This window comes from Arvicanthis niloticus, chromosome 24 (assembly GCF_011762505.2).
Source record: "Arvicanthis niloticus isolate mArvNil1 chromosome 24, mArvNil1.pat.X, whole genome shotgun sequence".
NCBI lineage: Eukaryota > Metazoa > Chordata > Mammalia > Rodentia > Muridae > Arvicanthis > Arvicanthis niloticus.
The window spans coordinates 7,907,232-7,932,459 of record NC_133432.1 but is presented as its reverse complement, the minus strand read 5'-3'; the positions used below and the strand labels follow the sequence as shown (position 1 = coordinate 7,932,459).

The following is a 25,228-nucleotide window of genomic DNA, read 5'->3' as shown; positions in this document are numbered from 1 at the left end:
TTGGGGCTGCTTTTCAGGAAGTGGAGTCAAGGCATTTCTAGAGGGTGATCTTCTGGCAACCTCAAGTTTTTAAAGTACACAGAACTAGGAACTTGAGTGGACACCAGTGCTTTCCCATTATCCTAGCACTAAGTCAGATGCCCTGAGCATATGATGGGATCACCATCAGAGGGATAAGGAAACTTCCAGGCACAACCCAAGCTTCTCAGAAGAACAATGACTTGCATAGGAGAAGCAGTTAAAAAAGGGACTAAATAAAAAAAACAGACGTTTAGAAAGGGGATGTTGGAGCTATCGATGTAGCCTGCTTGGTAGAGTGCTTGCCTACCATGCATGAAGCCTTGGGTTCAATCCCTACATTGCACACACTGGGTGTGGTGTAGCATGTCTGTAATTCTAGCCCTTGGGAACTTGAGACAGGAACATCAGAAGTTCAAGGTCAGCCTATGTCACACAGTGATTTCACTGCCAGCCTGGGTTACATGGGACCCTGTCTCATAAGGGAAAAACAAACCCAAAACTCAGGGGTAGACAGCAGCAAGTTGGCCTTGAAGTCTCCATGGGAGCCCAGGGTGAGCAAACAATGTGCCTGGGGACAAGCCATGATGGCTGCCCTCAGCTGCTGTGGAAAACACTGCAGTAGCAAAGCCAGAGCCTGGAGCCATCCTCCAAACACTGGATTTGAAAGGTCTGGTCTAGGTTTGAGTCCTTTGCTGTACACACCCCCGGAGCTAGCTGAGTCTGGTGCTGAAGCCCTGTAATCCCAGCACTGGGTAGGCTAAATAAGAAGATCTCAGGGTCAACAACAGTGAGAGCCTGTCTCCACTCAACCAGCCAGCCAACCAAGCAGAACCAGCATCACAGCCACAGTGACACAGCCTGTCACTGAGACAGACCACCAGAGAGCAAAGGCCAGAGTCTGCCAGCAGTCCACTTCTTTGTGGTGAGATTTCTCCCACAGGTGTTTTCTGTTCCAGTGGGGAAGGTAGGAGCAGTGCAGACATGCACAGCAGGTCCCGCAGAGTCTAGAACATTTATCATCTGGTCATTTCCTGGGAGGTCATCACCACATCTGTGGAGCACAGCAGGTGGCGTAAGTCTGCAGCACAAAGCCAGGGCTGGTGCTACCTGTGACCAAGGGCCTAGGGGTCCCTCTTTTGGAATGTGTGGGTCTCTGAGTGTGTTATGTTTACAGGTGTGTAGGTGTGCTTTCATGTGTGGAGTGCATGTGAGTGGATGTGTGCATGCAGGTGGAGGCCAGAGACTGGTGTCCGTGTCTTCCTCGACCGTACTGATTCAGCTAGTCTAGCCGGCCAGCTTTCTTCAGCGGTCAGCTGCTGCCTCCTCCTAAACTCTGCAACTGGAAGTGGGCAGCCAGGCCCTGCCCCTCGCTGGGAAGGTGCTGGAGAGCTGGTCCTGACAGTATGGGCTTGGGAGAGCAGGCCCTGCCCCTTGCCAGGTGCCACAGACAGGAGTGCTGGCCCTGACGGCCTGGGTGCAGAAGAGCTGTTAGGCTGACCAACTCAGCTACCACCCAGGCCCAGACCCAGGCCTCTGAGTTAGCCCACCCCAGCGTCTACCCCATCTATGTACTGTTGGAGTGTACAAACGAGCCAGTCCTGTAGAAGTAAAGATGCAGGATCTCCATGATTCAGGGCAACAAGGGGAGGTCTGAGGGGAGACCTTGTGACGTCCAGTACTGAAAGTGCTGCAGTGTCGCGCAGAGGCCTCGTACGGGACCAATGTCTCATTGCAACGAACATCTGCAAATGAAGCTGTTTGGAGAAAAGGGTGTACTGTGTGACACACCGTGACACATTGTGACACACGGCTGCTTCCATGGAGAGATTTGTTTGTTTTTTTTTGTTTGTTTGTGTTGTTTTATTTATGGGGGAGGTTGCAAGGGCAGAGGGCAGATATGGAGGGATGGGGAGATGAATGGGATCGGGGTTCATGATGTGAAATTCATAAAGAATCAAAAAAGAAGTTAAAAGCAAAGCAAAACAAAACAAGTGGGCAGCCACATTTACATCAGCGCTGGGGATGAACCTGGCCTTTAGGCGAGGCAGGAGGGGTTTCATCAACTGAACTGTCCCTAGCTGGAATTCCATGGTTTCTTAACCAAAAGGATACAAGAATAGGAAAGCCACAAAAAGTTCCTGTTTAAGGAAGAGACAATGGTGGTGGCATCTTTGTGGATGCTCCAACTGGGTTTAGGGGGTCAGCTTAGTGGGTTGTGGCTAACAGCTCTGCCTGGCTGTGCTAAATCAGAACCAGTGCGCTGTATTCCACGTAGGAAGAAGAGACGAGCCAAGAGTACCGCACTCTTGGAGGGCAAGTGCTTCTTGTGAGCAAACCTGGTGGGCAGCCATAGCTGCAGGTGACACCAACTGCTTCCAGCTACAGACGCCCCATCCTGTGTCAGGCACTCACTGTCACAGGCATGGCCCAGACACCGGTCACGCTCACCAGAACCTGGCAACTAGGGAGGAAACTGAGGCATAACGAGGCTCAGTACTGAAATGGGTAACAGAGTAGTGGTCTCGTCTGACCCCATGTGCTTCCCAACTGCTGGGACCTGTGCATGCCACCACGCTTGGTGTGTGTGTGTGTGTCTGTGTATCTATCTGTGTATGTGTCTGTGTGTCCATGTGTGTATGTCTGTGTGTGTGTCTGTGTATCTATCTGTGTGTGTCTGTGTGTCCATGTGTGTATATCCGTGTGTGTATGTCTGTGTATCTATCTGTGTGTGTGTGTGTGTGTGTGTGTGTGTGTGTCTGGGTCTCCCTATGTGGGTGCTGGGAACCAGTTAAGGTCCTCTGGAGAGAAGCAAGTACGCTTAAGCCTTGCTTAACCTCTCCAGTCCCTGGGGACAACTGTCAGGCTGGTGTGACTTTTACTATGAAGTTTTCTTCAACACTCTACTATTGGGTAAAGTTATATACTTGAGAAGTCTTTTTTTTTTTTTTTTTTTTTTTTTGTTTGTTTTGGTTTGTTTTTCGACGCAGGGTTTCTCTGTGTAGCCCTGACTGTCCTGGAGTAGACCAGGCTGGCCTCAAACTCAGAAATCCGCCTGCCTCTGCCTCCCAAGTGCTGGGATTAAAGGCGTGCGCCACCACTGCCTTGTGGAGAAGTCTTCTAGTATTTCCCCCAGTCTGGCTGGGATCTAAAGTAAAGCAATGGGGTTATTGTAGAGTCAGGGTGTCTGATGTCTCAGGTCAGGACGGTCTCTCAAGTATTAGCACTTACTGGTTTATGTTTCAGTGTCTGCTAACTGCGCATGTAGCTGCTCAGACTCTTTAGCACCGAGACATGGCAGAAGGAACACTTTTCTGTGGCATACACCTGCCTGGCCAACCTACAGCTGTCAATCACCGAGTGAGGGCGGGCCGAGTCAGCAGACAAGCCTTACTCACCCAGCTCTATGCAGGTGATGCCGAGCGACCAGATGTCGACCTTCCCATCATACTGCCCTTCATCCATGGCCAAGATCACCTCCGGGGCCATCCTGCCAACGCAACGTGCAGAGCTCAGGTTGTCAGTACAAACCAAACTTCCGGCTTCTAAAACTACTCAGTACAAGGGATTTAAGGGCATTCAGAGTATTTTTAAAGGTATTTACAAGTTTTTTTTTCCCCTCTTCATTTTCTGAAACTAAACCTCAGTCCTCGGCAAGAATAGCAAGTAACCTTAACTGCTGAGCCATTTCTCCAGCCCCCGTTTAAAGCACTCAATATTTGTCGTGGTGTCATTCATAGAAGCCACATAATGAAGCCAGTCTAGAAAATCAACACATGTGTGGATAAGGCAAATGTAGCTCCCGTACACAGCGGAGGCACCTGTGACGTGGTGGTTCCAATGAGAACTGTCCCTAGAGGTGGATAGATGGGGTGTGCACTGAGGTTTCAAAAGACTCCCACCATTCCTAGTCTTCTCTCTCTGCCACACAGTTAAGCCTTAAGATGTGAGCTCTCAGCTGTTCCTACAACCACACCTGCCTGCCTCCTGCCATGCTTCCTGCCATGGGAGTCACAGACTAACACTCTGAAATTTTAAGCCCCAAATTAAACACTTAAAAAATAATTTATCTGTATTTTATGCGCACTGATGGTTTGCCTGCATATATGTCTGTGTGAGTGTCAGATTCCTTGGAACTGGAATGGCAGATGGTTATGAGCTGCCATGTGGGTCCTCTAGAAAAACACACAGTGCTTTTAACCACTAAAGACACTTCTCCAGCCCCCCAACCCCTACTTTTATAAAATAAGTTGACTTGGTCATGGTATTTTATCATAGCAATTGAAAAGGAATTGAGATGTGGGGAATGGAGAGAATTGGAGGTCATCATGTTAAGTGAAGCAAGCCAGACACAGAAAGATAAATACAGAAGAGCCGGGCAGTGGTGGCGCACGCCTTTAATCCCACAACCTAGCTGGGAGAAAATATCATGACACAGCCTACTATTTTGTACACCAGTTAAAAATTAATTTAAAACATTCAAACATTTTTCCTGACAGATATTTGCTTACACAAACTACTCTGAAGAACACTGTTGAACACACAAACATCCTTGGTGATTTCTAGGGAACACAGTATGATTTCAATACATCCTGGCTCCATTCTTCACTCTCAATTTGCTTTTGGGTTGTTACTTAACTATGGTCTATCTGTCTCTTCATCTAAAAAACAGAGACACGTGTCTCAGGGACCTCGCGGAGATCTGTAAAGCATTAGTATGTCATGAGCACAGACAAATGACTTACTCTAAAAGACACGAAAAGTATTTGGAGGAACAGCATAAAGCAATGTGATCTGCCATCCCAAAGACACTGTCACTTACAGAACAAATCAGGTTTGTAAAGGTGGGTAGCGTGCTTGACCCTGAGGAGGGAGGGGCCTCTGCCTTCTCTTTGGTTTAGACAGTGCTATGGCCTATTCCATGTTGGCAGTGGCTTGGTAAACACGATCTTAAGATGAGAAGAAGAGTCAAAAAGCAGCTGTTTTTAGTTGGGTTTTCTAGGATGTGTCATTTTCAAATCTACTGTAACATGATGGTGTATCTGTGAATGTTCAGAAAGGGGATCTGGAATAAAATGTGGGGACAACTCTGAGTCAGAATGTCGTCACGGCAGGTGAAGCATCAAAGAACTCCATTGAGTCAGGAGCTTGGATTTCTTCCATTCTGTCTTGGTAGCCAGCCAGAGCTGTAAGGAAGATCCCCTGTCCTCATCTGAACATGCTGCCTCCAGGGAGCAGTGCAAAAGAGACCTCAACTGAAACCTTAGATGGAGCTAGCCCGGCAAGCTGATAGCGCACAAAGCAGATCCAAAGCCAGCTGCCTCCTCTGAACAATTTAAGGTCACTCTTCTTGGTTAGTGAGGTTTCTAAACTTCTCAAATGAAATCTGATTGGTGCACATTTTGAAAATAGGTTTTGTTGTTGTCATTGTTTTTGAAACAGAGTCTCTCTATGCAACCCTGGATGTTCTGATATCAAACTTGCAGAGATCCATCTGCCTCTGCTGAGGTTTAAGGTGCACCACTATGCCTGGCTGAAAACACACTGAGATGAAACCAGGCCAGGAGGCCAGGTGGTACAGGCTTGGGGGCTCAGCTCCATGGTGGCCTAAGGCAGGAGGATTGCCCATTCAAGGTCAGCCTGGGATAGAGAATGAATCCATCTGAGGCCAATTTGGACAAATTAGTGAGCCTGTGTTTCCAAATGAAGAAGGTGGGGATGCAGCTCAGTGCTTGAGCTCTTCCCCACATCCTCCAGGCCCTAGGTTCAATCTCTACCACTGTAGGAATAACGTCCAGACCCTTCTGCTCACCTTTGTAGCCTGCATTGTTATCTTCTAAGTGTACATACCAGTAAGGAGTCCCCACGAAGGAGTTGGCAGGAGAAGCCATGGAGGCGGATCCAAAGTCAGCCAGCTTCACCTGGCCTGGCTCTGTTAGAAGGATATTTCCTGCTTTAATGTCCCTACAGGAGAAAAAGAAGAGGATTTGAGAGTTAACTTCTTAATTCTTACTATGCAAGAAGCCAGAACATGCAATTAGCAAGATACAAAGTTTATTAAACAGAACAAACACACAAGCATACTTTTCTCAGTGGAGCCCGCATTCCTGGGTGGTCACTGGAAGGACTTCCAGGAGGAGCTGTCTTCAGAGGGAGGGGTAGAGCGAGGGAGGGAAAGAGGCAGCCAAGCCAGCCAAGGAGCACTAGGAGACCACAACCCTTACAAAGCTTGTTCTTCAATGCGTTCTCCAGCCACCACCGACACTCCTCGTGCTGGGAGATCTGGCGACATTGGTAACTGCCTTTTCTCCCCACTTCCAAATCTGACATGCTAGATGCTGCCACCCTGGCCAGGGTCCCTCAGCTGGACACATACCTGTTCTGTCTCGCCCGTGCCCCTTTCTGCCTTTAACTGTAACTGCCACTCTAAGGCATAGGAGGGTACGGGTTACAGAAAAGGTGCCATTTAAGAAATAACACTGTACAGAGGAGAGAAGACCCTGAAAGATCAAAACAGACAAGGGTTAAGGGTTAGGAGTTTGCAGTCAGCACTGCTAGGGTGGGTCTCGGCTAGTTTGCCACTAAAGATGTTTGATGTTTGATGCAGTGAGGTGTTAGGAGAAAGCCATCTGAAAACTCAGAATGAAGGATGACGTGATGTCCCCTTGTGTTTCTTAAGATGGAATGAAGTACACTGAGGACTAGAACCATGAGCTGCAAGCTGATGATGGGCTGTGGGAAGACATGGGTGAGAAAATGGAGAGGAAGCGATGGGTGTAAGGGTTTCTGAACTTCCCCAGAGGACACTGGGCAGAAGGACTGAAAACAAATGTACTGTTTACTCTCTTACAACAGAAGGGCTTGGCGATGAAATGTCCCTCAAGGAAATAAGAAGATGAGATGAATGGTATTCAGGTTTTGTTTGAAGACTGGTCCTATATAGACCAGGCTGGACCTGAACTGTTTGTGTAGCATAGGTTGGCCTTGAATTTCTATTCCTCTGCCTCATCCCAAGTGCTGAGATTACATACATGCAGATGCCGCTGCATGTAATATGATACTCTTTTTTTAAAAAAAGAACTTTTTTTTTGGAGACAGGTTCTCTCTATGTTGTCTCAACTATCTTGGAAAGGATTCTGTAGACCAGGCTGGCCTTGAATTCACAGTTTCTCCTGCCTCTGTCTCCTGAGTGCTGGGATTAAAGGTGTGCACCACCATGCTTGGCTTTCATTTTTTAATTCAACGAATGTTAAAAGAAAAAAAAAAAACCCTTTAAAAAGACATTTTTGTCTTTTCAATTTCTTTCATAAACAATGTGCTGTTTAAAGTAAGAAATACAAACAGCAAATCTAACTGCAGCTTGGGATGAGACCCAGCAAAGCCCAAGCGAGTCCGTGTCCAGCAATGATACTTTGGTTCCGAGGAAATATACCTCAAACATTTGCTAAGTCCATTGATAAAATGGTAAATGGGTTTAACCAGTATTTACCAGTTGTGACTGGTTCTTTGTCTATTTAAATGATTTTTTATGGCACTGGGGATGTGTGGTAGCCTGTGTGTGCTGTGCAAATGTTCTGCTACCGAGCTACATACACTCCAGTCTAGCCTTTAAAAAATTATATATATATATGTGGGTGTATGTGTGCCATGTGTATACAGTCCCCATAGAGGGCAGAGGAGGGCACCAGACCTCTTGGAACTGGAGTTACAGAAAGTTGTGAGCCACCATGTGGGTGCTGAGACCTTTTCTAAGTGTGGACTGACACAGACTTCAGGAAGTCTGGGATGTGAGGCTCCTGTTCCCAGTGACAGAAAAGGCAGTAGCTCAGCACAGGGCAATTCTGTGCATGCAAGTCAACTGGCTTCTGTTCTTCAGATTTCCTTGTGCCATCAGGAGGTCAGCTACCTACATATGAAGCCAAGCATGGTGGTACGTGCCTCAAATGCCAGCCCTCTGGAGGCTGAGGCAGAACAAATGGAATTCAAATTCCTCCTGGACTACATTATGAGTTCAGGGCCAGCCTGGGCTACATTGTAAGACCCTGTCTCAAAAAAGAAAAAACAATCTAAAACTAAACATGGCCACTGCCACTCACAAACAACAAATAAACAGCCCCCAAAACCTAACAGGGTGCTGTCTTCGCAGAACTATGGGAGAGGCCGGGAGGTACCCATTTGCCTTCTGTGACCCCTTAGCCCCATCCACCTCCAGCACTGGAGCCCATGCTCATTCCCGTAGTCCTGGGCTATGAAGCTGGTAAGAGAAGATGGACAGGAAGCTGGGGTCTGCACTTGCCTGTGAATCAGGGAGTGAAAGTGGAGGTAGGCCAGCCCCTGCAAGGCACCATGGGTGATAGCAGCAATCTCCACTTCCTGAAGTGGTTTCTTATGAACTGAGGAAGAAGGAGAGAGGGTCAGGATGGATGTCCAGCCTTCCACACCACAGAGTTACATACACTTTACCAAAGGACAACTGGAGAACTTACTCACCTAGACGCACAGAAACTGGACTGTGCACAATGAGGAAACCAAGTGCACAAAGACAAAACCAACAAAATAAACCACATGGGCCTGCAGCATTAACCAACTGGTCAATGGCGAGTCAAAGTGACGTTGGTTCTAACCCAGCTGGCGTAGGTTCATCAGTCCCCCTGACAGTGTTCTAGGCCACGGTGCTCACCTCTGCCACAAAGTCACTATAATTACCCTTGAGCTAAGAGGCCAGGAAGCAATTTCTATTGAGAGGTCATGGGTGGCTTCAGACAGATTTAAATAGAGTTTTAAACACAGTTGCTGGTCACACACAGTGGAATGGTGAGGGCGCTCAGGGCCTCGTGACTTGGCTCATGGGTAGATAGTAACGCGAGCTGATAGCAACGCCCCTCTCACATACATGGTCCTCTGTGCTACAGGAAAGGTGTGGACAGGAACATTTACACACAGCTTTGCTGGCTTTTGACTGGGGCTACCATACCATATTAAGCAACCATTTCAGCAATGCCTACCCTGGATGGCCATGCACTCAACAAGAAGAAACTGTTGAAGTCACCCTGACATGTCAGCTATACTATGGAGATTATTATGTCTATACAGCGTACCCAGGGACCCTTAAATTGCATTTCAACCACAGGCCCAAATTGTACTTTGTCTATTTGTCTGGAAATAGAGAACTAACTAACTTTCTTTCTTTCTTTCTTTCTCTTTCTTTCTTTTTTTTAACAATTTTATTTTAGTGTCTGTGTGTGTGTGTGTGTGTGTGTGTGTGTGTGTGTGTATGTGTGTGTGTGTGTGCATTCTTGTACTTGTGTGTGCACATGAGTGCAGGTGCCTGTGGAGGCCAGAAGAGGGTGCCAGGTCCCCAGAGCTAGAGTTACAGGCATCTGCCTGAGAGCCAAACTTGGGTCCTCGAAAGGGTAGAGTATTCTTGCCGCTGAGCCATCTCCCCAGTCCCACAGAGAGCATGATGGAGGAAGCAGGAAAAGCAGTGACGTCATACTTACCTTCTAACAAGTCAGAGGCTGACCCTAAGCAGTACTCCATCACCAGCTGGAACAGATTGAAAATCAGAATAATAAAAGTTAGTCAGAAGTTCCTCAAGTTAACCACACAACCAACCACCCAACCAACCACTCAACCAACCACCCAACCAACCACTCAACCAACCACCCAACCAACCACTCAACCAACCACCCAACCAACCACTCAACCAACCAACCAACCAACCAACCAACCAACCAACCAACCAACCAACCATACACCTACCCAAGTACCCAATCGACCAACTGACTAACCAATCAACCAAGCATACAACCAACTAACCGAGGCACTAAGAACATCAGGAGGGAAAATATTTGGCCTGCCCTAAACCTGCCTTATCTGGCCACCTGATAACAAATGGGTTTTCATAATCTTCCACACTTCCCTTCTTGTCACTTTCACCTCAGACCCGGTCTCAGCCCAGAGGGTTGATACAGACACAGTCCCTTCAGATGCTCAGGCTGAGGATGCCCATCCCCAACCGAGATCTTCTCACACTGCCTTGTTTCATGAAAGGTTTTAAGTGTGTAGATTTAATTACTCATTGTTTGTTACAAGCTAAAATTTGTAACCTAGAAAACATATCAAAGAATACACAAACCAAAAAGATTGGTGTTGAACTCAAGATTTTGTACCTGATTTATTTGGAATTCAATCCTCAGCATTAGATGTAAACAGAAAACCCCCAGTTGCCAGAGTGTAGTGGCACACACTTTTCACCCTGGCACTCAGGAGGCAAAGACGGGCATATCTGTGAGTTCGAGGCCAGCCTGGTCTACAGAGTGAGTTCTAGGACAGCCAGGACTACACAATGAGACCCTGTCTCAAAATCTCTCCCCACTTCCAAAAAGGGAAATCCCTAGTCAGTGGTCCTCTGTGTCCATGCTGCTGAAAGCTTGAAACAAGCACGGCCTGGCATTACCAGGGAGGACTGTAGTGCACGTGTAAGCCCAGAAAAGGAGCAAATTCCAAACTCGGAATGTGCTTCCCACTGTGTGTATTGGTTGTGCACTGCAGTGAAGTCAGCATCATGCAGGGGTAAGCCACCATGTTCTGACACAACTTTAACACTGGATAGGAATGAGTTGTGCTGTGTTCTTATTCTTTCAAAACTATGTGTTAAAGGCCCCTCGGCATCGCTGAGAGTGCTTTTGTAGTCCCTCACACCGAGCCCTTGACAGCCCTGCTGTGTACTGAGTAGGTCTCAGCTCCCTCTACTTCTTCTACATGCCCAGATTACTCGTGGTGCTGTCTGTCTCCCTGCCTCTTGTAGCTCAGTACGTAGGAGAACTTTCTAACTAGTAGTCAAACTAGTTGTGGATGGAAAGCAGGTAACCCAGCTGGCTAGACCTCCATGTAACTGAAGAGCAAACAGGCCTGGAGGAGTTGCTCCTGAGGCTCTGCCAAGACCTCTAGTTACTTGGAATGTGTAGCTTTTATCTTGTTCAACCTAGGTCTTTCCCGACTCCTCCAAGGCTGCTGAAGCTGCCCAGAGGAACAGATTGCCAGGTAAGATGTTCCTTTGATTGGCCTCTGCTCAGACAGGAAGCAGTGGCTTTAGGCAGCTGGAAAATGGTCTGGAGGCTGGAGAGATGGGTCACTGGGTAAAGCTCTTGCCTTGCAAGCATGAACCTTAGAGCTCCGTCTCTAGGTAAAAGTGGGGTACATGGGTGTGTGCCTGTAATCTCAGTGCAGGGGATGCACACATGGAGGGGGCTTCCTTAGGGCTCATTGCCTAGCCAGTCCAATCAAAAGGCAAGTTCTAGGTTCAATGAGAGACACTGTCTCAACAATCAGGTGGAGAGCGACTGGGGAAGACACCAGTCTTCAACTTGTAGCATTAACACAACACACACACAAACACACACACACACCCCACACAGAAATGCATGTGCACACATACGCATACAGAGAAATGCGCACACACACCAACATGAACTGCTCGAGCAGAGGTGCTCACACATAATGTTTGGAAACAGAATGTTCATGATCCCGAAAGGCCTTGGTGTCACAAACAACGCATCATAGATAGGTATATTGGACTTTAAGCTAAAACGCCCAGTGTGATTTACTATGAAGCTTAACACTTTCATATTCTAAATGATGTGTTTGACATGCCAGTGTCAAACATTGACAGTCACCTAAAAATAATCCCAAAATGTGTGGAAGAGCTCCCCACTCCAGGTACATTGTGGTGGTGTCATTTTGTAAAACTTGTACAGGGACAGTACTGGGGAATGTGCCAGAGTTTTAGTCAAATGGAATGAGGGCGGGGAGTGGACACAGCCAGGATAAAGGGTCTAGACTGAGGGCTGGAGAGACAGCTCAGCAGTGAAGGACTGGCTGCTAGCAGAGGGCCTGGCTTCTGCTCCCAGCACCCACACGGCAGCTCGCTACTGTAACTCCTCTTCCAGGGCATCTGAAGGCCTCTTCTGACCTCTGTGAGCACTGTAAACACATGTGGTATATATGCAGGCAAAGCACTCATACATGTAAAATAAAAATAAGTAAGTCTAAAAACAAAATTCTGAGAGCAGGGCTGGCTAGGAGGCTTGGTGGTAAAGGCTGTTATAACGTGACTTAAACACCATTCCTGCGACACACTTTGTGGGAGGAAGGAAACAACGTCCACAAGTCCTCTGACTTCCACATGTGTGCCAAGGCAAACATGCACACGCAAAATACGCAAACTACAATAACAATGTTTAAAAATTGTAGGAGACTGAAGGGTTTAATGTTTGGTTTTCCACGACGACACTGACTCTGAATCATCTCTGCTCAACGTTCTCAGAACGGGGCTTCCAACAGACTAGAGCGGCACTAATCCTATAGACTCCATACCATATGACATGGCAGCAAGCAGAGGTGACTGCTACATAATGGACGGCAAAGGTCAGATGGGACAGAGACAGGGGTCCTAGTTTTAGAGAAGGGACTAGAGGCTGACTCACCCAAGCCGTGTGCTCCTTTAAATAACACCCTTTGTACTCGATTGTGTTTGGATGCTTCAGCTGCTGCAGAAATCTAACTTCCTTAAGAATATCTTGCCATTTCTATGGAAACAAGAGAAACATGTTTAATTTTCAGTCTGAAAACAGTATTTATCAAGTGTGTGTACATATATACATAGACACATAGATTATAGATAGATATATACACATACATATATACATACGTATCTTTTTCTGTATCTGATGGACACAAGATAAATGTTTAATAAAAGAACCAGCTGGTTACCCTGTGTTATAGTTTCAAGTCCAAATCTCTAATCAAATATATCAAAATCAGCCACTACTCAATCCGTGTTCTACACTGCAGTTATTAGCAATATCAGAAAGCTTTACTAAAGGTCTCACAAGTGACAGAATGTGGCCAGTGGTTTTCTGTGCTCCAGCTATGCAGCTTCCTAATCTGGCTCATTTCATGGAATAACTCAGGAAAGCATAATTTCTCTTTTCTTCTTTCTGTGTCCAGCTCCCCACCCCCCCATTGTTGGTTTGGTTTTGTTGTTGTTGTTGGTGGTGGTGGGGTTTTTTTTTTGAGACAGGATTTCTCTGTGTATCCCTGGCTGTCCTAGAACTTGCTCTGCAGACCAGGCTGTCCCATGTGTGCCACCCCTGCTACCCAGCCTGTCTCTCTAGTCAAACCTAAAGGTTTGTTCCCCTTGACACGTTGGGCTTCTTGACTTTTTCTGTTTGCCATGCGCCCAACCTCCACACTAGCTTAAAAAACATTTGTTCCCTTCTCCTCTCCATGATCCCCTAACACCAGGCAGCCACTGAAGTTCACAGCTCGCCTGTCTTAGGATTGCTTTCTTTTAAACTCATAAGGTTGTCCCTGAGTTTAAAAGAAAATAATTGTGCTAAATGCTTAGATGACTTTTATGGGTTACATTTTGGAAAGCTTTGTTCCATGTGTCTTCATATCATAATTCCCTAGAGGACATCTAGCATGTCTGTCATCACAGATGTTGACCATGTCACTGTGCTGAGAGCCCTGAACTCCTTTTTCAGTGACTTCTGAAACACATGAGGCAACCCCAGGAACCAGCTGCTCTCCTCTGCATGGGAACTCAAAACTGAGGACTGGCTAGCCCCATCCTAACTTGACTGGCTAGCCTCATCCTAACTTGACACTTCTGCTTAGGCATGGCGCTAACTTACCTCATGGGTCTGCTTCCCACTGTAGGACATTTTCTTAACAGCAACCACCTCGTTGGTGTGCGCATTTGTTGCCTGTTATAAAGAGAGGAAGAAGAAGGTATGATATCCAGTTAACCTACACTCTGTACGAGAGCCCTGAGGTGTTTGTCCTGCAGCTGGAAGTTTAAAGACACCCCCACTGGCAGGTTAGAGCGGCTTCTCTGTATTCCTTGCTGTATAACATGTGCGAGTTATGATATAACAAAGGGCCAGATTTCAAGAAAAACACACAGTTAAATGAAAGAAAAGCAAACTTGTTCAAGTTCAGCTGCACCTTCTTAGATGCCCAACAGCAGAGAACCGGCTAGCATATGACACCAACCATGACCTTAAACAACCAGACACGGGTGGAGAGAGGGTCCGTGCTTCAGAGCCAGCTCTGGCTGCTCTTACAGAGACCTGGGGCTGGCTCCTAGCACCTATATGGAAGTTCCTAAGCAGCTGTAATTCCAGTTCCAGGGGATCTGGCGCCCTCTTTTGACCTCTGTGGGCACTGCACACACATGACACTACATGTGGACAATCATAGAGACAAACAACAACAACACAACCCAACAAATCTTTTAAAAAAAGAACCAGGCAACCCACAGATAAATGCACCCCCATGGATTTTCCTGTACTATTCACTAAGTAGCCAAGATATAGGATCAACCCAGATTCTTGATGTAAAATGCAGGGAAAATGGATGCACATTAAAATGATTTTTATGCTCACTAGGGTGACAGGATCTATTATATAAAAAAGTATCTACTGGTTGACTGTTTTCAATTATGAAGGCCTTCAGAAAGGCATATATACACAATAATTATTGATTTAGAAGGTACAGAGAGACTTCCACTAAAAACAAAACCTTGGTCTGGGAGTCAGTCATTGACAGAGTGCTTGCTTAGCATGAGTGAGGCCCTGGGTTCCAGCTCAGAACCACAAACAAACAATCATGCATAGTGTATGCATTGTCACTGAGCCACATTCTAACCTGAACCACCCCCACAAAAAAAAAAAAAAAATCAAACTCTTTACAGAAATCAAGTTCTTTCTAGAGAAAAAGCTGGCTAGAGATACAGCTTGGTGGGAGAGCACATGCCTTGCCCTGCATGTGTGACCTGGGCTGCATTACACAAGGTCAGGAAGCAGGGCAGAGGACAGAAAGTAAAATGGAATTAGACGGTGCTATTATGTAATCGCCCCTGAAGGGCATTTAGAGTCAGGGCTGTCTGGTGCTGCTCCCTGTGCCTACAGAGTCATCACTAACTGGACCTTGCTCTGTGTACTTGCAACCCATCTGCTGGCATGGGGACTGGAGATTCGAAAACGACTCCCATGATGATTTTCCTATAGGCACGAGCAGGTGCTGTGTATGTGCTTGTGTGTGCACTGTGTATGTGCAGACGTGTGCACTGTGTATGTGCTTGTGTGTGCAGAGGCAAGAGGAGGACATTGAGTCTCCTGCTCCATCTCTCTCTACCTTATCCCCTTGAGACAGGGTCTCTCACCAAACCTGGAGCTACGTTGGTGGCCAGTGATCCCCAGTCATCCTCCTGCCTCTGTGCCTGACAGGGTCACAGATGTGTCACGTTTGTGTGGCCACATCCCACTTCAGTATAGTAACAATAACAAATGACAAGCACTGTCCAACAGCAGAGGAGCCTCAGCCCCATCTCTCCTTCAATGCCCTGTGCTGTGTTCTGCATGATGATGGTTGTCCTGGGAATTTCAAATTACACTCTCTATTTCCAACAGAATAAATGGTCTTGGGAGTTCTGGACAGGATCACAGACAGCAGACATACTTTCTAAGAACTTAATGTCTGCCCATTACTGTATCTTAGCCATTTTTCAGATTTCTACTCACTTACAGAGATACTTTTATTTGCTTACTTTTCAATTTATTTGTAAGATTTTATTTTTATTTAAATTAAGTATATAAGTGCATCTGGTGTGTGAGTCTGTACACATGAACGCAGTGCCTGTGGAGGCCAGAAGAGGTCATTGGATGCCTTGGAGCTGGAGTGACAGGTGGTTTTGAGCCATCTGACGTGGGTGCTGGGAAGTGAACCCAGGTCCTCTGCAAGAGCAGCAGGTGCTCTTAACCCTGAGCCACTTCTCTAGCCCCTGAGACAAGTGTGAAAAAAACCAAAGACAAGTTTTTATTTTGTGGATGATTCTGCTGAGACGCTGACTGAGGTAGCCTGTGCAGATCTTTGAGGGAGCACCAGGAAACTGAAGACTTCACGCTGGTCCAAAACAACCAGCTTCTAACAAAGAAATTCCCAGCATCCTGTTCGCTGGTGCTGCTACCTGCATGTGTGAAGGCAAACCGTGGAGGTGTGGTTCCGGCTAACACTTCTTAGGTTCTGAAGGAACACACACTTTCAGCAGGTTTGTTCCACCAGGGCTGTGATGGCTTATGAGCCATGTTCAGCTCATTCCCTGGCATCTCTGCATGTAAAGACTCTGACCGCAGAGTCAACAGGAGCTGCAGCAGTTGGCTGCAGGACTGTGGGCTCCCATCTGAGTACTACTCAGGCCTGACTCTGCTTAGCTTCTCAGATCAGAGGAGGTGAGGCCTGCTCAGGGTAATAGTGTTCTAGAGTGGACTCTGCTCTTTAAGACTGGATAGATTTATAATTTGTGAATAAATAATAAATCATAAAACTCTGATTTATGAAAAATACTAATTAGCCATGCCAAGATCCATGTTTCCGTCATTTACTCATCTAACTAGCAAATACTTAACCCCTTTTATACTTATTTATCTACTTGTTGTCAGTACCTTCATGTAAGTGTGGGGGTCAGAGGACAATCTGCATGAGCTGGATTGACCCTCCTACCATGTGGGATCTGGTAGTTTAAACTTAGGTCGTCAGGTTTGTGCACATGGAGTGCCTGGGAGTGTCAGGTTTGGTGGCAATCGCCTTTGCCCACTGAGCCATCTTATGAGGTCCAGGCCAAAGGCTTTACACTTTGTCAGTTATCAGGCTGAATGGTAGGGATAGAATTTTGAGTAAATATGCCTGGTACACATCTCTCCTCAAACAGAATAAAGAGATGGTGGAAGCAGGGATGGGTGTGCACCCAGCCACTTGCCTAGAGAGCACACGCCCTGTTTTACACTCAGCACGGCAAAAAAGCCAGCCAACCAACCGGCCAACCAACCAAAAAACCCAAAGCCAGAAAACCAGAGACACAGACAGGTGTGAACTGCAACCATGCCAGGCGCTCTAAAGCAGGGGTGCTGGGGGCCTCCTTCTACCAGGACAACAGTGAAGGATAGGACTTAGGAGAGAAAACCTTTCTGGAAGGGATGAGGTTTAAGCTTTGGGATGAGTTCATCTTTGGGATGTGTCAGCAGAGGAGGGCAGTGAGGAACATTCCAGCACAAAGGCTTGCACACAGTCCTGTGACAGTGACAGAGAGACTGAGAGAGGATAGGATAGAGCTTAGATGCATCTCATCGGTGGCTACAGCAAGACTCTAGCTTATACAAAGGACAGAAGAATAAGTAAGTGCTCACACAAGTAAGCACTAAAGATTATCTATCTGTCTGTCTGTCTGTCTGTCTATCTATCTATCTATCTATCTATCTATCTATCTATCTATCTATCTATCCATCCATCCACCTACCTACCTTTATCCCCTAGCTCGTTGATGGGAGTACAGTAGATAGAGACCAAGGTCTTGGCTACTGAGACCTGGTGTGAGTAACAAGAGGAAGGACCATTGACCAGAAGGCCAGTGTGACACACACGATGAATTAATGTCAACAGATATGATGACCAATGGGAAACACTTCCTTTAGGCCCAGCCTATGTGTCCACAGTACACAAGAAAGTGGAGTCGTTTTGCTTTGTTTCGTTTTATTGAGACAGGGTTTCTCTTTGTAGCTCTGGCTGTCCTCAATCTCACTCTGTAGACCAGGCTGTCCTCACACTCATAGAGAACCACTCACCTCCTGAAGTGCTGAGATTAAAGGCGTATGTCATGAGGCTTTGTTCTTTTACTTTTTAAAAGTTTCATATTAAAGCACTGGCTTCCTTTCCTGTTTTTAGAGAATATACTTCTGTACATGGACAATACAGACTGGTGGTCACCTATGAGCATAAAGTGCTCCAGGCTCCCCTGGCGTCTCTAGTTGAGTGTTAGCAACAAGTGACATAATTAGAACCGACTGTACACAGGGAATTGTGCTAGCATCTCCATGAGTCTTCTTCAGTAGGGTGAACGTGAGCCAAGATGCCAGGAGTCAACCCCCAGAGGTGGGCAACTACTGGGAAGGACAACTGAAGGAGAGTGGTACCCAGACAGTGGAGGCTGAGGGCCACTTAAAAGTGACAACAGGACTACAGAAGGAGCCAGCACTTCACATTTCACTCCTAACTTGTTTTATAGACCAATGCCCTTCAAGTCACACAAGTTACTTTAATGACACCGGCCGACTCCTGCCATTCCAGGTGGAAGAACGTTTCACATGACCAGCTCCAGGTGAAGGGGCTGGACTTCATCTCAACCATCTCAACCAGGATTGGGAGTTAGAAATAGCCTTGTAGCATTTACCAGGAAGTAGTGACGTTCTGTGATTGTTAACAAATGTCTTTGTACATCTCTCTACATAGCTACTTATGTGTTCATCTATTCACACAGCCATCCATCCATCCATCCACTCAACCACCTATCATCCATTCACCCACCCATCATCCATCCACCTGTCAGTCTGTCTGTTTGTCTATCCACCCACTCACCCACCCACCCATCCCTTCTCCTACACTTATTTCACTCCTCCCATTGGCAGTCAGTGTATTACTTCCTAGGAACACAGAGATGGATGAGATGGACTTATCCCTGCTTATCATGGTGCCTGTTATTTAGGGAAAGCACATAACAAGCCACTCTTACACATAACTGTGTCACCGCCACTGTGCTGCTGGGATGTAACTACACATAAACACAGGATGGAAGAGGTGAAAGGTTGAATGGTAAAAACTGTTCTATGAAAGTAACACTTGAGCTGAAACCCACAGAGCCAGCAAGGGCTACAGGGGCTGGAGGCTCTGGGGTGGAGGAATGGAGAGCGGAGGCTGACGGAGCCTGGCGTCTCCAGGAAACACACAGGACTCTACTTCAAATTTATCACTCTGCCTCATCGCCTTGGAATAGAGCTTAGCATTCTGGAATGGACTTCCACAATGACCTCATCTCTATATGGAATAGAAACATGTTCTACAGCAGACAGCAGAACCCTCACTTTCTGAATCTACTCTAGGTGGGCGACTAATTACTTACAAAGTACACGGCTCCGAAGCTCCCATGTCCAATCTCATGCAAATCAATAAAAAGCTCTTCAGGGTCATCCTTGAAGAATAGATCGGCAATCTCCGGGTCCTTCAGTATCCCTTTACGCATGGTGGCCGGCGTGGCAAGCACAATGCTTTTTGATGACCCAGTCCTTTTGTCTCTCTCATTGACTACGATTTTTATTCTTTTAAACCTTCAGTCCCTGTAGAAAAATGAGATTTGCCATTCAGTTCTTTCTAACACACTGTTTTGACGATGATACAAACACAAACCAATATTTATGTGGGTCAACAAGATGGCTTGGCAGCTTGCTACCAAGACTGCTGACCTGAGTTTCCATTAACAGAACCCACAAAAGCAGGAGATAACCAACCCCTGCAAGCCCTCTGACCCCCACATGCACACTGTGGCATGCATAAATCCACCTGCCCAGAACAGATAAAATATAATAAAGAAAATCCTGATCTTACAACTCAATACAGTAAAAGGGCCAAAAACCCAAATTTTAAAATTGGCACAGGACTTAAATAAACCTTTCTTTATGAAAATGAAGATATAAAAATGACTATGAAAATATGTTTTGAAGCTTGACATCTTTATCAGAAACAGAAATCAGAGCCCATAGCCAAACCATTTCATGTTCACTAGGACAGGTATGCAGACAGACACGCACTGAGAGATGAGGAGAGGAGGGAGAGACTCTGAGCCTGTAGGGAGGAATGCGGAGTGGTGCAGACAGCTTGGGAATGAGAGTTCACAAGCAAACAAACAGACAGACAGACATGAAGATCAACAAACCCATCACCATCAACAAAATCACCCACCAAAACCCAGAATCTGAAGTTAGCATTGCCTCAGGAATTCACACCATGGGACTAGAGGGATGGTTCAGTGGTTAAGAACACATGTTGCCCTTCCAAAGGGCCAGAGTTCTCTTCCCAGCACCCTGTCACAGGGCTCACAGCCACTCTGATCCAAGAGAAAGGAAAGACATGCACATCAAAAACTCACATGGGTTTCCCAGGGACATCATCCCCAGTTGCCAGACAGTAGGTATAATCCCACACCTAGGAACTGGTGAGTGAAGAAAATGTGGTCTACCCGCATGATGGAATACAACAGCCATAGAGGGGAATGAAGGGCCAGGCGAGTGGTGTGTGCCCGTAGTCCTGGCACGTGCCTCATGGGAGCTAGTGGACTGTTAGCTCAGGCACTCTTGATTATGCAGCCAGTTTGAGGGCAGTGAGGGCTTCACGAAACTTTGTCTCAAAAAGAAAAAGAAGGGAAGAAAGTAACAGTTTATGCTGTAGTGTGAGTGGGTCTTGTAACAGTCTACACTCCAGTGTGAGTGGGTCTTGTAAGCATTATGTTAAGTGAACAAAACCAGCATGAGGGATGATTTCATCTACATAGGATTCCCAGGAGGGTGTGGTCAGGGACAAGTCAAGGAGGCAGCTTGATGCTGGAAACAATCTAACGTAGACTGAGGGTTTGCCTGCGTATGTCCTGAAGGCCAGAGCCGGTGGTGCCCAAGATTGGGATCCAGTTCTGGATGGAATGGAAAGGTCTGTGCTCTGGACTGGCTGGCATGTGATGTTTTCTTGCAGCTAGGAGCTCACGTGACTCGACAATAAACTAGAGTCCATGCCACACCCACTTGGAACAGCTCCAAGTGCCCATGAGTTAGCAGGATGCCCTTTGACTTGTCTGTGCACTGACCTACCAGTTGGTACACAAATTCATTCTGTGTTGATTCTATTTTTTCCCTTAGTATTTGAAAAATATTGTGATGTTATTTTTCTTCTTTTTAAATTTTTATTCTAAATAGCCTCTGCTGCACACACACAAGCACTTATTTCTGTTTGAACTAATTATAGTATAGACTGTGTTTCTTCCGTGGCCCCCTGGCTAAGCAGGTTACACATTTAGTAATTAGTCAGTAGATCTATTTTTTTTTTTCAAAATATGATATTTTAGAATGTTAAAAGGTCACCAGCTAAAGAAGCAAAGGTGACAGTGTTGGTGGGTGTACGTCCTCTAGTGATATGCAGGTGTTGGGAGACGGTGTGCATGGCTTCCCCCATTCAGTTTTCTTGAGTCATTAGCATATATAGGTTACCAACCCAGTCATCCAGCCACTGGCTAGCTTCCTTCCTTCATTCAGTAAGTACACACTGCATGCTTAGGTCGGCCACAGCATTGTGTTGGGCTTGGTGTTAGGGTCAGAACCTGTGGCCCTTTCTATCTTTATATAGGACTTTCGGGCAAATGGAAAGACCCAAAAGACAAGGGTTCCAACTGTTGTTATGAACAGAAAGGAAATGTCTCAGAGGGTATATGTCAACATAGGGTATAGAAGACTGGTCTGGCCTATTTTTTTTTTTTTTTTTAATTTACAAGTCAAAAGTGATGCCTTCTTAGGGAAAATAAATATTGCTCATTTAATATGGATTAATGTGTGGGAGAGGTGGAGTAGAGATGACGGTGCTGGTCTTAAGCCGAGGAAGACCACAAAAAGCCTTTTAAACAACGCTAAGAAATCTGGCCTTCTCTCTCTTCCAGCCGAGCAAGATGCCCAAAGGAAAGAAGGCCGGGGGAAGAAGGTGGCCCTGCCCTCCGCCATCATCAAGAAACAAGAGGCCAAAAAGGTGGTCAATCCTTTGTTCGAGAAAAGGTCCAAGTGCTTCGGCATCCAGTATGGATGCGGTCAGGACATCCAGCTCAAAAGAGACCTAACACGCTTCATCAAATGGCCCTGCTACATCAGGCTGCAGCGGCAAAGAGCCATCCTCTATAAGCGGCTCAAAGTACCTCCTGCCATTAACCAGTTCACCCAGGCCCTGGACAGGCAAACAGCTACTCAGCTGCTTAAGCTTGCCCACAAGTACAGGCCAGAGACAAAGCAAGAGAAGAAGCAAAGGCTACTGGCCCGTGCTGAGAAGAAGGCTGCTGGCAAAGGGGACGTCCCAACTAAGAGACCACCTGTCCTCTGAGCAGGAGTCAATACAGTCACCACCTTGGTGGAGAACAAGAAGGCTCAGCTGGTGGTGATTGCCCATGACGTAGACCCCATTGAGCTGGTGGTTTTCCTGCCTGCCCTGTGTCAAAGATGGGGTGACCTACTGCATCACCAAGGGAAAGGCCAGGCTGGGGCGCCTGGTCCACAGGAAGACATGCACCACTGTTGCCTTCACACAGGTCAACTCGGAAGACAAGGGTGCTCTGGCTAAGCTGGTGGAAGCGATTAGGACCAATTATAGTGACAGATATGACGAGATCCGCCGCCACTGGGGAGGCAACGTCCTGGGTCCTCAGTCTGTGGCTCGCATTGCCAAGCTGGAGAAGGCAAAGGCTAAAGAACTCGCCACTAAACTGGGTTAAATGTACAGTAAGTTTTCTTTACATAAATATAATTACAAAATTATCTTCCAAAATAAATAAATAAATCTGATTTTTATGCCATGTGAAACAGAGGGCCACCAAAGGCTCTGCACAGGAAGGGGTTGGTCTTGCCTGCACCTGCTGTCCCAGGCAACTGTCTTGATCTTCAGATACTGACAATCAAGTCTAAAGCCAACACGTCAATACTGTTGGGAGAGTGGCTTAAATAGAGATGCCCATCAGTAAGGTAGCCAGGGCACAGAGAGCAGCACAAAGCGGGTCTCCTCCCGTGTTCTGAGAACACAAGGAGTAAACTGGGGAGGCCTTTCTAGAGACCACGCATGACAGGGAGCATAGGAGATTCCCTTTCAGAAAAATGAAGATCTAGTGACTGAAATTCCATTGCTGAAGTGCATTTTGAATTTCTCAATATTCTGGCTTCAGTTAGGATCAAGCTAAGTTACTAACGATCATTTTTGAGAAAACAGAGATTATTCTGTCATATTATAGACAAGAATGATTATTTTTTTAAAAAGATGTTTAAATGTTAAAAAAAAAAGGAAATAGACATTTAAATGTTTAAAAAGAGAGAGAGAGATTCTAAAAACAACCTCCCAGAATAAATGACGAGCGAACATTTAATTACTAAGTACCACACCACAGCAGAGCAGACGCCGTACACTAAATCAATAAGCTTGACTACCCATAATTAATAAGTTCAAAAATAGAACGAGGAGATTTCTGGTTCTAGCCAAGATGGAGAAACGGGCACTTGATTTATTTATTTCCTGTCATCTGAAACAATCAAAGCATCAGATGAAACACCCGTAGGACAGCACTGAAGACAGTGGTTGGCAGGCAAAGGGCAAAGATCCCTGGCACATGAGAAGCAGAGGCAAGCCACGGAGCCTCAGGGTCTGCCCAGGACAGGTGCAGGGCAGGCAGGGAGAGGCTGGCGGATCCTGTGAAAGGGAGCGAGGACTGTAAGAGCTCACGAGGCACAGCTGGAGTAGGAGGGACGGTCCAGAGAGTGCAGCATCCACAGCGGCTTCCCCTCAAGCCTGCACTGTGTACTGGCTTAGTGCAGGACAGGGCTGCCTGAAATGACTCGCTCTATAGCCCAGGCTGGCCTTGAACTTGAGACAGCACAAGGACAGTAAACATGTGACTGTAGCCCACGTGTTTAAAGTCAGAGGGAGTAAGGAGCAAGTCAAGTGGAGATGAACAAACTCTGCCTGCATCGGGAAAGAACAACACAGTGTCTGGGATAAAAGCATGCTGCATGGGATGGGACATGGAAAAAAATATTAGTGAGTGTGTTTGAATGAATATAGAAAACAAAAAAAAATTCATTGAAGAAATAACATGTGGAACATTTGCAAATCTGCTGAGAATTAGAAACTCTGGGATCTGCAGGTGTCTATAAAAAGTCAGGAACAAGATACATGAAGGAAATTACAGGAAGCATATTTTTTTAAAAGTGTCCAAAATGTGTGGTAAGGGGCTGGAGAAATGACTCAGGTTAAGAGCACAAGGACCAGGGTCCAATTCCTAGCATTCACTAGGTAGCTCACAACCATGAGTAACTCCAGTTCTAGGGACTCCAAAAACCTCTTTGGCCTCCATGGGAACCCTGGGCACAGGGCACTCACATAGTATATAGACACACTTGCAGGCACCCCCCCACACACACACACACATAGAGAATAAATATTAAAAACAAGTTATGATAAAGTTATAAAAGTGCAGTGATGGCTAATCTCAACTGTCCATGTGATAGATTCCAGAGTCACCTGGGAGATGGGGCCTTGAGGCATTCCTGGAGGGATTATCTTGACCAGACTAATCGAGGTGTGAGGACCTGCCCACTGTGGGCAGAACCATTCCCTGGGCTGGGGTCCTGGGCTGGAAGTGAGCTAAGCTTGAGCATTCATCCATCCCTGCTCTTGCCTTCCCTGCACCTACACATTGCAGCCTTGAACTGTGAGTCAGAATGTACTCTCTCTCCCTTGAGTTGCCTTCTGTCAGGATATTTTATCACAGCAACAGAGGAGAGAGACAAACAGTCTGGGATAATGGAGACATTCTATGTAAAGGAAGCAGGAGAAGGGAGACAGCAGACTCAGCAGACGCCCGGCCATAAATATTATAATCGAGAAGACGATAGAAGACCTTTCTTAAAGTGCCAAAAGAAAAAAGAAAAGAAGCCAAACTAAAAATTCTTTTGCCAATGAAAAACCTTTGAAGAGTGAAGGCAGAATAAAGGTTTTAGGATGCACTGCATGCGAAGCTGGGGGGGGGGGGGTCTTGATGCTTACACTGTGGGGATGCTGAGGGGAGTCCTTCAGACAGGATGGGAGCCGTGCTAGAGAGGTGCGGGCAAGTGCAGAGGATTGAAGGGAACAAAAGTGGGAGCTGGGTGGTGAGGTGCGTGCGGTTCCCACTGTGTAAATGTCTTAAACACCAACCTCAGTGTAGTGTAAGGTGACAGCTCAAAGTCTGGAGGAAGGAAAACTGGAGTGTATTGTTAAAAGGTGCCACACTGGCTAAGAGGGTATGCCGATAGCATCATTTCAGCACAGGCCACATGTATGCACAAATCATACATAAACTCACATGCACACACACATACATATATGCTTCAAATAGGGAGACATAGATGAGCTGAGAGTCAAGGGACACAGAAGGACAGAAGCCTGCTTTAGAGTGAACAGAATTCACTGTTACCATGAGCAGATTTCAAAGCAGGTTACTACTGACAGTGAAGGGCACCGGTGCTATTGATAATGCTATGGTATG

The 25,228-nt window shown here is 46.4% G+C and overlaps 1 protein-coding gene across 1 annotated transcript in view; it reads right to left on the bottom strand.

Moving 5' to 3' along the window:
- Taok3 (TAO kinase 3) overlaps positions 1 to 25,228 on the bottom strand; it is a 155,332-nt gene that overhangs the window by 60,998 nt on the left and 69,106 nt on the right. The window contains exons 4-10 of the mRNA XM_076922572.1: positions 19,037 to 19,250; positions 13,719 to 13,790; positions 12,507 to 12,608; positions 9,519 to 9,564; positions 8,315 to 8,411; positions 5,869 to 5,982; positions 3,417 to 3,508 (exon numbers count right to left, since the gene is read on the bottom strand). Of these exons, the coding sequence (XP_076778687.1) occupies positions 3,417 to 3,508; positions 5,869 to 5,982; positions 8,315 to 8,411; positions 9,519 to 9,564; positions 12,507 to 12,608; positions 13,719 to 13,790; positions 19,037 to 19,156 (643 nt within the window). The 5' untranslated portion in view covers positions 19,157 to 19,250. The remainder of the gene's footprint in view (positions 1 to 3,416; positions 3,509 to 5,868; positions 5,983 to 8,314; positions 8,412 to 9,518; positions 9,565 to 12,506; positions 12,609 to 13,718; positions 13,791 to 19,036; positions 19,251 to 25,228) is intronic.